The sequence below is a fragment of the Amphiura filiformis genome, unplaced genomic scaffold (assembly GCF_039555335.1).
Source record: "Amphiura filiformis unplaced genomic scaffold, Afil_fr2py scaffold_45, whole genome shotgun sequence".
In the NCBI taxonomy this organism is placed as follows: Eukaryota; Metazoa; Echinodermata; class Ophiuroidea; order Amphilepidida; family Amphiuridae; genus Amphiura; species Amphiura filiformis.
Window position 1 is genome coordinate 488,724 of NW_027305509.1, and position 12,722 is coordinate 501,445.

The window sequence follows — 12,722 nt, forward strand, 5'->3', positions numbered from 1 at the left end:
AATGGAGCCTCTCATTTACACCAGACCACAACAATAACACATGTGACCATTATATCAAAACCAACCACTTGTCAGCTGCAGATTTTGTTTGCAGATATAATGAAAGATTATGACAAAAAATAAATAACAATAAAGAAAAAATTGAGCTTTTTCTTCCTCATAAAATATGTTTTTTGCCTCTGATTTCAAAAAATCATTTGAAAGCTAAAAAACTGTTCCTGATTTTTAAATCTCAATTTTCATTTGTGAAGACAACTGGTATGTTTTGATGATATGGGCACAGAATTAGAGAAGGTGAACCAGGACTCGACCGTCATCTCGATACAGGCATGGAGCAAAAATTTGGGGTATTTGGTTTCCCTCGGAATGCGCATGAGGCATTCGTTGTCATGCAAATGCGACGCGACCTGCACACGAATACTAAGACGCTTCAGGTGAGACACAGAATTGTTTTTGTTCATCTCCGCGCACCGTCGGCAAGGACCTGAATACCCCCAATTTTCTCCGCATAGCTGACAGTGTGATAGTACGTGGCGGTATTGGGAGTCCCGGTTCTCCTTCTCTCATTCTGTAGATACATGTATGGGTCACATATTTGCATGAACATTACAAAACATTAATGAAAAACTGCAAGCAAAGTACTAAAATTGAACTTTTGAATAAATACATGAATGCCAAATTACAACTGTACAAAAGATATCAAGTTATGGTAGAATAAACTGTCAATATAATACTGCTGCACACTAGGAGCTCAGACATTCCAGCTGTTAACCATACTCCCTCTAGTAGACACAACCTTAATCTCCCACACAGGATGCATTTGAAATTCACACTCCCCATGTCGTAGATTAAGGTCCCGTCTTCCATAGGGGGTATATGATTTCAACTGGAATGTCACACTTCACCAGACACACCTATGTCCAATAAATGTCCATTTTAAGAAAAAACGTTTGCTCAAAAATTGTGTTTGAAACCATAATGGTCTTACATGTAAATGTTCCAGGTGTCTGGGGATATTATGTGTGTTAGCCTACATTTAGCTACATATAGGTAAAGCCACGATTTCTCCGTGATACGGAAAAACTCACGGAATTCTGGGTTTGCTCACAGAAATTTGAAAATGCCACAAAATAGTGAAAAACTGTGTAAACTGTCTAACTTTTGTGTTGATTTGCAAATTCTAGGCCTACGATGCAAGATTCTGGCCGATACAGCTATGATTTGAATGAGGATGTTGAGGGGAGACTACAGTAAAAAGGTGCATATAATTATATAATACAAATTACACTTTTAAAAACATGCTTGTGTTCAGTGGCGAAGCCAGGATTTATAACCAAATTGACGAGCGGGGGTAACCGGCCCACTGGCTACGCCACTGCTTGTGTTCACTTTTCAGTGCTTTATAATGTAAAACGGAAAATCACAGAATCGTCCAATTTGTAACACAGAATTTAAATTTTGTAACACAGAAAACTTGTGGCTTTACATATAGATGTACACTATATTGGCTTCAAAAACTAATTATCGACATAGGCACTATCAACTTTTCCGTGGGTGCTCCCGATTTTCAATATAAGGAATACACACTTAAGCAGACTAAACTTATTTTAGCTGAAAATATACATAGGCAGGCCTGGTTGTAAGCCATCCATGTGAACTCTCAACTTACTTGAAGGAAAAAAAACAAACAAAAAACATCTCAAACACCTTGAATGAAGGCTATAGCAACATAAATGTATAGCCCTTTGATTTGATATCAAATTTAATGTACTATGATGAACTTCATGAAAGGTCCAACGATATACCTATTCCACATACATACAGGCTGTATCAAAATGATTGGTACCCATCAGTTTCCAGTTATTATGGACAAGACTACCACAACAAAATGCAACGTATGAGCTACCTTATTTATAAATGTTATGAAAGGTCATAAAAATATAAACCCTGGGCATTTCAAGAGGATCCAATGTTACATATTATTATGTTTTGATGAATCCAAGTGTGTGCAAATATTGGATCCAACACATAATAATGATAAAATTGTATGCTTTACGACCAATATTTATTGGTCTCGCTATAAGTTTTAAAATATTGGACTCGACTACGTCTCATCCAATATTTTAAAACTCATAGCTCGACCAATAAATATGGGCTCAATCGATCCAATTTTATATCATTGAAGAAGCAGGCTTGTCAATATACACCAAAAACAATGGGTACCAAACATTTTGATACAGCCTGTAGTACTGTTGCAAACGAAAGTGCAGGTGCAATCAAACACATAACATTTGATTTGGTCAAAATACATCATTTTGTTTTTGTTGTTTTACATTTAGTTACATATCTTGTTTTTATTTTTACATTTATTGACAATGAGTTATTTATTTTGCCAAATTTAATTTTAATCACAACTACTGGTACAGCAGACGTCAATACGCTATTCCAGTTAAAATCCATACACCCCCTATTGAAGATATCCCCTTAATGTTCCACACAAGGAGTGTGAATTTCAAATGGGGTTATCTGATGCATGGTACATTCCACTTGGAATCTGTGCCCCGATGTGGGAGGGGTAGCGCTAGACTGCTGCCCTCAGTCGTCAACCGTCTGGATTGACGACTGAGAAAACTACGTGGAAAAAAAGTGACGGATTTTGCAACAGGATTCCTGTGGCATAGAGCGTCTTGCCAGTTGTGTCCAAATTGACCTTTTGACCGAGTTTGTTGTTTTTAGAAGTTCAGAGCGCGATCTTGTCACAGCGGCGCTGCCGGTACAGCGACAGCGGTACACGGGCGCCATGCTAGTCAGTCGCGCTTCAGCGCATAACCAAAGTCGCATTGAATAGTTTTCAGAAGTCCGTCATGATTTCGGCTGTAAGATAATCAGTCGTCACTACGAAGCATGATGGACGGTACATGCGAAGTGTAGACGGCTGATTGGAATTAGTCTAGTCTGCAGGGACCCCCGAACTTGCTGAAAATCTGAAAGTAGGGGGTCCGTAGTAGAGTTTGGTGAGTCAGAGATGCACAAATGCAGCATAAACAGTATGTCTGCGGTAACACTAGATTGAAAAGCTGGGGGTCTGCAGGGACCCCTGAACTCGCAGAAAATGTTAAAATAGGGTGTCCGAACTGTATTTTGGTGAGTCCGGGACCCCAAAAAGCAGCCTAGCGCTACCCCTGGATTAAGGTCATGTCTTCCATAGAGGGTGTATGATTTCAGGCATGAAAACTGGTCTTGGGAAAAAACACTGAAAACCACGTTTTGTCCCCATTTTCTGTGAATTTAATTCAAAATAGGCTGAAAAACACTGAAAACAATAACAAAAAACGCTGAACATTTTCACGACTGTGATTTTCAACAGAAATAGCCCAATAGCTGATATATACAGTCTTCTTGTGATAACTTCTCACCATTATCTGAGCAGAATAAGACCTGGTTCAAACTTTTGTTGATATACAAATTGCAAACTGTCTATAGGTAAATTATGCCATTCTTGGCCAAGCTCAAAACACTTGCATGCTTGCAACTCAGCGATAAACACCAGAAGATAGCATGCACACGCCTTACACTACATGGACGCAACAATTACCCTTGGCCAATAATTATCTCATTTACCTATACCAAAGATAATCACACTTTTTGGTTTTGTAATCCTTAACTATAATGGAATCAACTTGTGTATACAAACATATGCCTATTATATACATTATAATACTATAATATGTCAACGCAACTCTACATTGTAATATCATATACATGTGAAAAGTTATGATGCAAAAGCCAATATATTTTTCAAAAACACATTCAAACATTTTAAGTTAAAGTGAAAGCCCCACTTTGGTTCCAAGTTCCTTAGGGAATTAGTCAAGTAAAAGTTCAAATATATCCATGTAAATTCTGTTGTGTCTGTCATCAAAGTAACAGGTGAGAGTCAGTTCTTCTGTGGCAAACTGGCCAAGCGGGGCTTCCTGTTACCAACATCAACCTACTTAAATTTGTTAAACTGTGATCAAAAGTAGCACACACTTTTTCATTATTTCTTTGTCTTTGACCAGTCTTCTTTACATCAGCTATAGTTTGTACAGAATAAGATGGAGCATAACCCCATCCATTAACCTAAGTTATCTCATGCACTGTGCCCAAAGTCATAATCCCTCAAGTCTCTAAATCATCTCTAATCACTATGTTCCACCATAAGTTGGCAATAATGACCTTTGCCCCATTTGTGTAAGATCCATGCATATTGGTATAGGTCATGTTCCATCTTAGACTGGACAGACTGTAGTACCATGCATATCCCCCTCTGGCATCAGGGGGAAGTTCTAGTTTGCCTATACATCTTATTATATATATCGGTTTTTGCATCAGAACTCTGGATGTATGAAACAAGTAACTACCATGTTAAATTCATATTATAAGGTGCAAGGTGCATTTCACACATACCATATAATACAGAATATTATCACTACCAATTTGTAATTAAGTACATTTTCATGCAAAAATAGTTCTTTAAATGAAAATACTACTTTAACTTGGCAATGAACTGGATAAAAGTTACAGCTTACAATAGGCTTGTCACATCCAGCAATGCCAGTTTAAACTTACTCGCATAATATTGCATGGAAATTTGTGCATTTCAGTCATTTTTTCATGGAAAAAATATAGGGTATTTAATAAAGCAAAGTAATTCTGAATGCAAGTCTGAGCACTGATTTCTCCTTAATAAGCACTTCATTGTACAAGTATTTTCCTGATAACAAGCACTTCAGACACATGGTATTCTTCAGTATTCCATTTTCTTTGACGGGGCCCATACGTACCTAAATACATGGTAGCAGCTTAGCTGGAGAATCTCTCAGCTTCCACTTTTTCCCCAGCCTCAGCTTTTTCCAGCCTTAGTGGTATTTCTGTATTTATGTGGTTATGGAAGATATATGCCGGTTTGTTTTCATGAATTATGCATGAAATTTAGTAACTTCATGGCAGGCCAGTGATTTGGCAGTGCAAGCGCACATCTTGCATATTTATGCGAGCAAAAGCGTACAAAGCTACAAATAGCTGGACATATAGACGAGTTGACTTCTGACGTCATTGCGCACATCATATGTTGTTCAGGGTGTGTTGTTTTAAAACTCCTGTCACTCACAATAAGGCAATTGAATAGTGTAATTGTTGTACGCAGTTCGCTGAAGCATATCGATATACCAGTCCCTTGTCTTTGTTGATAAACATTGAGGTCAACTCATCTATACCTAGCCCAGCTCTCACCAGCAGAACGCCACCAAGTATTTAGGTACAGGCCCTTCACAAAAATGTAGGGGGGTCTTCTGGTAATCCTAAATTTAAAATAGTGTAATTTTAATTAATTTCAAATTTTTTGGATGTAGCAGAATACATGTAAGTAGTTTGGGTTAGAATTTCAGAAATGGTATACAATTACATACTGTTAGGTTCTTTTTTTGGCTGAAAATTGCGAAATACGGCTTGCTTGCATGTGTGAGTATATTTTTTATGGAAAAATGTAATTGACTTAGTTCTTAAAACTGAAGATTTTGCTATAATTTGGCAATGACCCAAATATAGGTTTTGTCCATGTAATTTGCGATATTGGATGCCAATTTTCAGATTGCTCACAACACTTATGGCATGGAAATTCAAGTATTTCAGTAAAAAATGTTACTTTTTCATTGAAAAAATTATGGGGAGGGGTATTAGTGGGGTGTATTAATTAGGAACATACTACTTTGTGTTTGAAATAAATATTGTCAACTTCTTTATATATAGAGCTAGGTACTAAGAACCTTGCCCATGTTAGGCAAGTAAAGATATTTTTCACACCATACATTTTTGGCGCTCTGCCAATTTGGACCCAATTCTTTTGCGATTCTTACATTCCTTACATTGACCTATCTATCACACAGTGTCATTTCTGACTGTCATAATAAATATACACATATCACCTACATGTACACCCAGCTAGTATATCACAAACGGTCACCTAATGGCACACCTGGGCTCCTTTGTCTTGGGATCAATTTCATGTACAAATAGAGAGATCCCTCCTCTAAAAATCCCAACAAGAATTAAGGGTGGGTGCCCTTATTTGCTGTTGGGATTTTCATGGGAGGGTACTTTTAGTTTGTGTCAAGGGAGCCCATAGCGCCATTAGGCGAACGTTTACGGTATGTGCCTTGATTTAGGCTGTTCCAGTTGAAATACATACACCCTGTATGGAAGATATGACCTTAGCCTCACACAGGGAGTGTGTATTTCAAATGGGGTTACCTGGAATGGGTGAATCCACTTGAAAACTTTGTTTAGCTAATGACCCAAGTCAACAAAACTGGTTTAAGACATTAAAAGTAGCTGGGAGGGGCAAGTTGGCACATGTCCCGGGCACTGTGTTGAAGGGGTGCACTAAATAGACTGGTACATGTATGTCCATAGATGAATCAATTCTAGAAATGGTGAAAGTTAAATTAACCCCATGGGCACTACCAGCTGATTTATCTGCCTCAAAGAACTATAATTTTGATTGGTTATAAAGAGGACTATATCATGTATTGAGCCAAGCAGAGATATTTGCTAGGAGTTCTATAAGCTTTATTTTGATTGGATACTCAGATGATTATAATCATGTAATGAACCAATCAGATGCATTGTAAGAAAGAGAGTAGTGCCCATGGAGTTTAGCTAAAAGAGTCACTATGAGAGACTTGTACCACAAAATTCAGCTACACCTCTGGAATTAAGAATCTATGGAATTTGTGGTGAACCGGGAACGTCATTTATGGAATTTGTGGTGAACTGGGAACATGATTTATTGGCCATTGTTTTCTGGTTGGTTATGTGTCACATAGTTGAGAAGATCAATGCGTGTAGCGATGCCGAATATCATCTGCTTCTTGTCCATTTCTTCCTTGCCAGAATCTGAATTCATAATGACAAAAGTAGTATAATTATATAATAATAATAATGAGGTGCTTGTATAGTGCAGTAATACCTTAAAAAGGCCTCTAAACGCTTTACATCAGATTAATATTCAAGCAATAGCAAACACAAAAAAGTTTTTTTTTAAAAATGAGCCATAAACCTGAGATGCAACTTAAACAGAAACTGCATGGTGAGAAAACTCTAAAAAATCATGTATGCGGGCCAAAAAGCCCCCAAAATGGCTGAAGAAAAATAAAAACACAAGAATTTGGAAAGTATGAAACCAGCATAAAACTTTGGCCTAAAAATTGTTTGTATTGCTATAAAGCTCCAAAGTCAGGGTCAGTTTTAGTATTTTTTAAATTTTATTGCCACATACTGAAACTCACTAATCCTATTAAAATCATCAAATTTTCAGGTGTTTCAATAATCATTTCAGTGATTATTTTTACAGTGATACTATTTCAGTGTAACTTTTTAGATTGCAGTGATTTTATGTCATAGTGAACCTGCACAGGGATTACTCATTGTGTACAGAAAACTAAAGCTTTATGAGATGCCGTAACCACTGAGCCATCGTGAGGACACGGTGGCTCAGTGGTTACGGCCTTGGACTCATCATCTGAGTGCTTGCTTGACGTGTGTGTGTTTGAGTCCCCGTCCCACCACCGTGTTGCCTCGCCCCACCCAGGTGCAATGGAAAGCTGTTAGGGGTAGTCAGTCGTTGTACTGATGAACCCTGCGCCATTTATAGGCTGCAAACATGGTTCCGACATATTCTAATGACGGCGGAAAAATGTAAAGCGATTCGAGGCTGTTTACGGCATAAAGCGCTATATAAATATCTACATTTATTTATTTATTTATAAACACACAGCTTGTCCTGCACATGCTATAAGCAGATAGAGTGTAGCATGATCCAAGATACGGGATATGTTTAACCCCATGAGAACTACCTGCTGATTGGCCAAAAAGGTGTTTTCATTATCAATTGGACCAATCAGCAACATTGTTAGAATAATTTCACCACACAAAAAAAATGGGGTGAATTATTTGCAAAGCACCATTCTGATTGGTGATTAAAGTGAAGATATTATTCAATTGACCAATCAGAGGCAATATTAGATCGGCAGGTAGTGCTCAGGGGGTTAAACCCAGGACTGAACGAAGTTAATATACACATAAAAACACAAGAATTTGGAAAGTATGAAACCAGCATAAAACTTTGGCCTAAAAATTGTTTGTATTGCTATAAAGCTCCAAAGTCAGGGTCAGTTTTAGTATTTTTTAAATTTTATTGCCACATACTGAAACTCACTAATCCTATTAAAATCATCAAATTTTCAGGTGTTTCAATAATCATTTCAGTGATTATTTTTACAGTGATACTATTTCAGTGTAACTTTTTAGATTGCAGTGATTTTATGTCATAGTGAACCTGCACAGGGATTACTCATTGTGTACAGAAAACTAAAGCTTTATGAGATGCCAGAACCACTGAGCCATCGTGAGGACACGGTGGCTCAGTGGTTACGGCCTTGGACTCATCATACAAAAAAATGGGGGTGAATTATTTGCAAAGCACCATTCTGATTGGTGATTAAAGTGAAGATATTATTCAATTGACCAATCAGAGGCAATATTAGATCGGCAGGTAGTGCTCAGGGGGTTAAACCCAGGACTGAACGAAGTTAATATGGATGATAGTTTTACTTACATAGTTTCTGGTTGTGTACAACGAGCACAAAATGGTCATGATCCAAGATACGGGATAGGTTACCTAATGTTGTGTCCAGTTGTACCTGCAAAAGGGGCAAAACAAAGTTTCAATATATTGCACAGGGTCACTTAAATATTATGCATGTCAAGTTAATGAAAATGGCATAAAAGGGGGCAATTTTAACAAATTGTGGCATTGAAGTTTTTGCCAATTAGGGGTCCCTTTTGAGCTACATCCAACACTTAGCTATGTCTGTTTTTTAAACCTTAACACTTCCTTTGCTAAAATAAATACACCAACAGCAAATCCCACTCATGGCACAAGCCTATGGTACATCCAAGAATGACCAAGATGGCTACTCATGCCATGAGGCTATCTTGGGTTGTACGCAGGAATGTTAAGTACCCAAACTAAACCTTAACCATTTATGTCTGTGCAATTAAACAGGAAGCCCCAACTGACGTACACCTGTTACTTTGTTGACAGACAGAACAGAATTTACATGGACACATTTTAACCTTGACTAATTTCCCAAGGAACTTGAACCAAAAGAGGGGCTTTCCCTTTTCATATTGAAATTCACTTATCCCATTAAAATCATCAAATTTTCAGGTGTTTCAGTGATCATTTTAGTGATTATTTTTACAGTGATACTATTTCAGTGTAACTGTTGTAGCTTCCAGACTATATATTGATATCATGTAAAGGACAAATTCTGTCGGTCCAACATCCGGGCTATCTCTAGTCTCGGGCCCAAACTGCATGTGGCTCATGGTTTGTTATGAACAACAGAAACCGGCTGTGAAGGAGGCTACATAGCGATGTTGTTGGAGTGACATTCAATTTCGGAAAAAACGGCACTCGACCATGGAATTTAATTTGAAGTTTGTCAGCATATAAACGGTAAATCAAGTAAGTTTCTTCCACTCTGTGAAGACTTACAAACGGTTGTTTGATTCCACTAACTATTTGCGATCGAAATTTACATAACACCAATGACAGAAATCATCAACAAAAATCGAATCAGGAACTTGTTTTCATTCGACCGTGAGTCGCATCATCAACCAGAAGTGACGTGGCACGGACCGAAAGAATAATTTAAGTGATTTTAATTACCGTATTTCGTCAAATAAACGCCCCCCGGGGGCGTTACATTTTCCCAAGGGGGGGGCGTTTATTCAAGGTCACTGAACTTTAGAACGATAATTCCCGTTAAAATCATTAGGCAAACTTAAAAACTCACGCTAAAATGACGAACTATTAACTAGAAACACTGACTTCTTGTTCTCTTCCGGGTTTCCAATCCAGATTTTCGCCAATTATTGATGCTATTATCGACCATGTGGGCAACTTGGTAAGCTTACTACACAAGATAGCATGGAAATATCGGCATTTTTGAAACATCTTGGTTGCAAAAAGTGGTTGGGCCGTTTATTTGAGGGGGGGCGACTATTTGACGAAATACGGTATATTTCACCAGTTTGTCAGTGCTACCTACCGTCTTGCACTGTTTATATAGGACATCAGATACAGGTGCACTCATCTTCACTTTACCAGCAAGCATGTGTGACATTAATCCTCCAAGAGTCACTACACCCTCTACCACTCTGTGGAAACAAAAGAAGTGAAGTTTATAGAAAATAAATCAAAGAAGAGCCACTATCCAAATTACACTATGCAGATGATAAGGCACTTGAAACTTGATTCTGAGTTTAGCGTCCACCGCCCGCATTATGAATTTTGTGCTGCGTTTGAGATGTAAAATCTGAAAATAACTCATTATTTTGCAAATTACTAATAAACCAGAAAGAAATTTTGTTCTGCAAAATTTTTAAACCCCTTTTTTTATTTGAACCCTTCAAAAACTATAGAAAGCCTTGAGAACTATTAGATGAATCCATCTAAATATTTTAGCATTAAAAATATACAGGTTTTTGACCCTTGCTCTATCCAATTATTTCAATTATACCTTTGGGATACCAGGCCTAGACTAGAAGAGAAATCAACCTAGCCAAAATGTTTTTACCAGATTGTTGATGTTAAATTTAACTAGGAAAGACCTAGTTTTGACAAATTGGTGCCAACAATTTATTTCATAATGTTCTGCATGATTGTTATTTTTGTACTCATTAAAATGAGTCAATCCCCCCCCCCCATTTCCCCCTATCCTCAAATGTATACGGAGAGGTTAGTTACACATTGGAGTGAAGAAGAGTTGGCATGGTATACTTCGGAATACATTTAGTTTGTTTTAAAACTTGACAAACAAAAGGCAAGATAATTATACTTTTAATGTTTATGTGTGTTTGTGACATTATATTGCGACTGGCGATACCCAATTAGAATGAACAAAAGCGCATAAGCATTGGTAAAAGGCCGCTGATAATGAAACCTTGAAAATAATGAATAATGAATAATGAAATAGTTGCCTCATTATGAGCTGAAAAAAATGGGACGCTAAACTCAACATCCAAGTTTCAATAGCCTATAGCCTAAAGTCAAAGTTTTTCCTAAAATTGGCAAAATATTAAAATTTCTCTTTTATTGCTAGTTAGGAATAACTAAAGGATTAGGATTAAGCTATGTTTCATGTGGCAAAACAAGATAATATTTTTTTAATCCAAACAAATTAGTGCTGTATTTTTCTGGAATAGAACTACCCTAAGGCCTAAAAAAAATTGTTTGATCGGCGTAACCCGACCTACCCTAAAATTAGGCCCGACCCTAACTTTTTTTATTATTTTTTTTCCAAAAAAATAAATAAAATCAAAAAAAATAAATTTAAATAAATAAATTTTAAAATAATATAAGTAAAAAGTTCCAAAGCCTTTATCAAACGAAATTTACAGCTTAAAAAGTAAAAAAAAAAAAAAAAAAAAAAAATCCCGACCTAGCTACCCTAAAATTTTTTTTATGTTACGCCAATCAAACAATTTTTTTTAGGCCTAATGCACAGTACAGGGTTGAAGCTAGCCCAAATTGAGTTCTGGCTAATTTTACTAGGAAACACCTGGCTGGGACACGTGTCAGTGCACACTGCACCACCTATTGATGAAACTGCGATACAACAATGGCTGCTGTGACTGATCCAATGAATGTTACGGCGGTGATTTATGTTGCTGCAAACAGATTTTGGCCTATACTTTTTTTACTAAATTTTGTACATAATTATGTACAAAATTTGCTCAATTTTGTGCCGGTCAGAAGGAAGTTTATGAAGATTATTTTGATTGAGTGCCCGGCAGCAACTGCTAGTGGCATGAACAGATAGTGGCAGGTACTGCTGTCCAGTACCTACCGGCATAGTTTGAGTGCAAGTGAGGGATCGGGGAATCGGCTAGGGGGTATCACCCCATAACAATGTATATAAATGGACGTGAGCCAGGTTAGTACGCCAAGAATTGTAGCACTTTAAAATGGCCCTTATTTTAATAACAAAGTGGGCAGAATGTCGTCATGTTTACAGTTCACATGTCTGTTTGCTTAAATATCTCATGATCAAAACTGAAACCGAACCATGAGAAAATAAACAATAATCAATGTGGTTAATATTTAAGCTACTTTTTTTACCTTTAAACCTGAAAAAGGTAGGGCAAAATGCCAAAATATTAAAATCTATTGCATCTAAAGTGAAATCTTAACTTGTGACTCTGAGTTCAAAGAATGAAATTGAGGTAGGGCAAAATACCAACATATTTACATGTGATAATTCCCCGATGACAAATGGGTGGTTTTTTTTTCAAAGTGAAACCTTAATTTGTGACTCTTTTGAGCTCAAATAACTTCCTGATAATAACATCCTTTATCAATGGAAATCCTATTGCAGACTTTTAGGAGATTACAGAATAATATTTCTATTTGTAGCAGTTTTGATATACCCTCAGGAATCATATTTCTTTACGAAACAATATTAATATGAATATGTACCAGTTAAACATTGGCCTAGGCTAAATATTTTAACATAATTTATCTTCAACCAATAAAATATGATAATTTGAGATTTGAAATTAAATATTTTGTCAAGAAAAACTATTTGAATATGAACTTTGTTGTCTACATCTAT

The 12,722-nt window shown here is 36.9% G+C and overlaps 1 protein-coding gene across 2 annotated transcripts in view; it reads right to left on the reverse strand.

The window, feature by feature from the left end:
• Positions 1-6,448: 6,448 nt before the first annotated feature.
• The window catches only part of LOC140144218 (cystathionine beta-synthase-like protein), a 42,337-nt gene continuing 36,063 nt past the window's right edge, over positions 6,449-12,722 (reverse strand). For both annotated transcript variants that reach the window (XM_072166035.1, XM_072166034.1), the window contains exons 11-13: positions 10,158-10,266; positions 8,657-8,741; positions 6,449-6,936 (exon numbers count right to left, since the gene is read on the reverse strand). In XM_072166035.1, the coding sequence (XP_072022136.1) occupies positions 6,827-6,936; positions 8,657-8,741; positions 10,158-10,266 (304 nt within the window). In that variant the 3' untranslated portion in view covers positions 6,449-6,826. The remainder of the gene's footprint in view (positions 6,937-8,656; positions 8,742-10,157; positions 10,267-12,722) is intronic.